Genomic DNA, 2,500 nt, shown 5'->3' on the forward strand with positions numbered 1-2,500 from the left:
TGAACACGTTGTGGACAAATATGAGTAAGTTCCTATATTAAAGCTTTCAGGTGGAAAGCTAATAACATTATTGCCTTACCAGGTATTTAGTTTTTCAGGAGACTTCCTTAAAAGATTCTTTTCTTAAAGTAGAGCTGCAGGTTTATAATTGTATTCATGTCATTTGAAACACTATCTTGGCCTGGAATTACATCATGTATGTTATGTACATGGTATCATAGAAACCACAAACACTACGTACTTGACATTAACAGGTGTTAACTAACAGCTGTTATCGTCCCAACACCTGCGCATTTGTAATGACTGGAGGATTGGCTGAAGTTATTATAATACCATTTGCATTTCTTTGTAGTGGATCATGATAGTTGAGAAAGGGTTAGATGTTTCCTTCATTTATATAGGAAGTCAGTAAATAGTTAGTGATGTCAGTGTAATTATGATTTGTATAAACATATAACTTAGTATAAACAAAACAAAATGCAAATTATCTAAAATGTATTCCCAGAATTTTCTTAGTTCAGCCCTTGGATTAAATTATACCATTTTCTTGTCCTGGTTGTAAACTGGAGAGTCACTTGGTATGACCCTGTCAGTACTGTATCCACTAGATTGTCTTTGGGTTGTGTACTGCCTTAAGCTGGAGTAATGGCTTGGTGGGATCACTTGTCCAGGAAGATTTTAAATGAAAATATGTTAGTTCTGTGTTCTTTAGAGATACTTTAATATGGGTCTTTTCTTATAGGACTTCATAGTAAAGTTGTTAATATTCAGGAAATATGTTTTAAATTGGATTTTTTTCCCCCTTTTAATTTGGTCAAATGTTTTGTAGTTTTAAACTTTATGATATTTTTTTCACATTAACTGATGATCATTTTTCTCTGAAATGTTATTTTGATATCTATCATAATGAGTGCCATTCCCACAGATACAAATTGAACATATGGGACGTAGGAGGTCAGAGCTCACTGAGGTCTTACTGGAGGAATTACTTTGAATGCACAGATGGCCTTATCTGGGTCGTGGACAGCGCGGATGTTGATCGCTTGAAGGACTGTCAGGGGGAACTCAAGAAACTGTTGGAGGAGGAGGTAAATTTTGTACTTTAGTCATATTTCATGTTATTTTGATTATTATTACTATTAGTTTTTGTATTTCTGGTAATTTTTCTGTTTACTTATTCACCATTCACTCACTCATTCTCTCATATACCTACTCACTTACTCACCTACTCATATACTCACTTACCTTACCTAAATCAATTACCTACTCATATACTTATTCACTCTCAGTAACTCATCTGAGTTACTCACCTGCTCTCATTCTCACTCACTCATTCCCATTCTCGCAGTCTCTTTTTCTCCTTTTCTCTCTGTCTTTCTTTCTCTTTGTGTCTCTTAACTTCTTCAATTGTCCCTTTCTCTTGGTTATCGTTTCCCTTTTTTTCCTAATTTAATGTTCAGATTCTCACACCTTTTCCCAAACCTTCACATTCTGCATATGCTGTCCTGTTTTATTCTCTTCTGTTTAATTTCCTACTTCTTTCTTCCCTTTTTATTATCAATAATTCTTTACTGCTACACTTTTTTATCATTCCTGCTCTGGCTCTCCTATTCTCATTAGGCCATTCCTTGCTTTGCAATTTAAAAAGGATTGAGTTAGCTTGCATTTCCCTTCTCAGAAATTAACATCACCGACTTGGGGTGATTGACTTTTTGTTGATTCATATCATCATTTAATTTTGTATTTTGTTGTTTAATTTTTTTCAGTTATTGAATTTATTTTTTCTTGCTTTCCAGAGGCTGGCAGGGGCTACACTGCTTGTGTTTGCTAACAAGCAAGATCTTCCAGAAGCCCTTTCCTCAGAGCAGATAAGAGATGTGAGTATAGTGTGTGTGTGTGTGTGTGTGTGTGTGTGTGTGTGTGTGTGTGTGTGTGTGTGTGTGTGTGTGTGTGTGTGTGTGTGTGTGTGTGTGTGTGTGTGTGTGTGTGTGTGTGTGTGTGTGTGTGTGTGTGTGTGTGTGTGTGTGTGTGTGTGTGTGTGTGTGTGTGTGTGTGTGTGTGTGTGTGTGTGTGTCTGTGTGTGTGTGTGTGTGTGTGTGTGTGTGTCTGCCTATCTATCTGTCTCTATCTGTGTGTGGTGCGCATTTGTGCTTGCGTGTGTGTGTGTGCATGCATGCATGTTGTGTGTTTATGCTTGTGTGTATATTTTCTTCATATTTAGAGAGAAAAGTCTTTATATAATAACTCATCTAAGATGACCTTGAAGAAAAATAATTTATTTTACAGCATATGACCCTGTAGGATACATTTGAATAACACTACAAATTCACATGTGAAATTAGAAATCGAAAATCAACCAACCATTGATATTAAAAAATTTACTCAGGTTGGACGTTACATTATTAATTAATCATTATAAATTAATTATGTGTAATTATGTGTTCATTTGTTTGAATATAATCAACTTCATCTCCCTTTTTTCTTTGTTTTCTTATCAGTG

At 35.3% G+C, this 2,500-nt stretch overlaps 1 protein-coding gene across 1 annotated transcript in view; it reads left to right on the top strand.

Annotated features, from left to right (window-relative positions):
* Arl2 (ADP ribosylation factor-like 2) overlaps window positions 1-2,500 on the top strand; it is a 7,307-nt gene that overhangs the window by 2,714 nt on the left and 2,093 nt on the right. The window contains exons 2-4 of the mRNA XM_043013317.2: window positions 1-24; window positions 926-1,088; window positions 1,797-1,877. The exon at window positions 1-24 is cut by the window's left edge and continues 99 nt beyond it. Coding sequence (XP_042869251.1) covers window positions 1-24; window positions 926-1,088; window positions 1,797-1,877 — 268 coding nt within the window. The remainder of the gene's footprint in view (window positions 25-925; window positions 1,089-1,796; window positions 1,878-2,500) is intronic.

Source organism: Penaeus japonicus, unplaced genomic scaffold, assembly GCF_977035675.1.
Source record: "Penaeus japonicus unplaced genomic scaffold, GWHDUDI00000001_assembly GWHDUDI00000021, whole genome shotgun sequence".
NCBI lineage: Eukaryota > Metazoa > Arthropoda > Malacostraca > Decapoda > Penaeidae > Penaeus > Penaeus japonicus.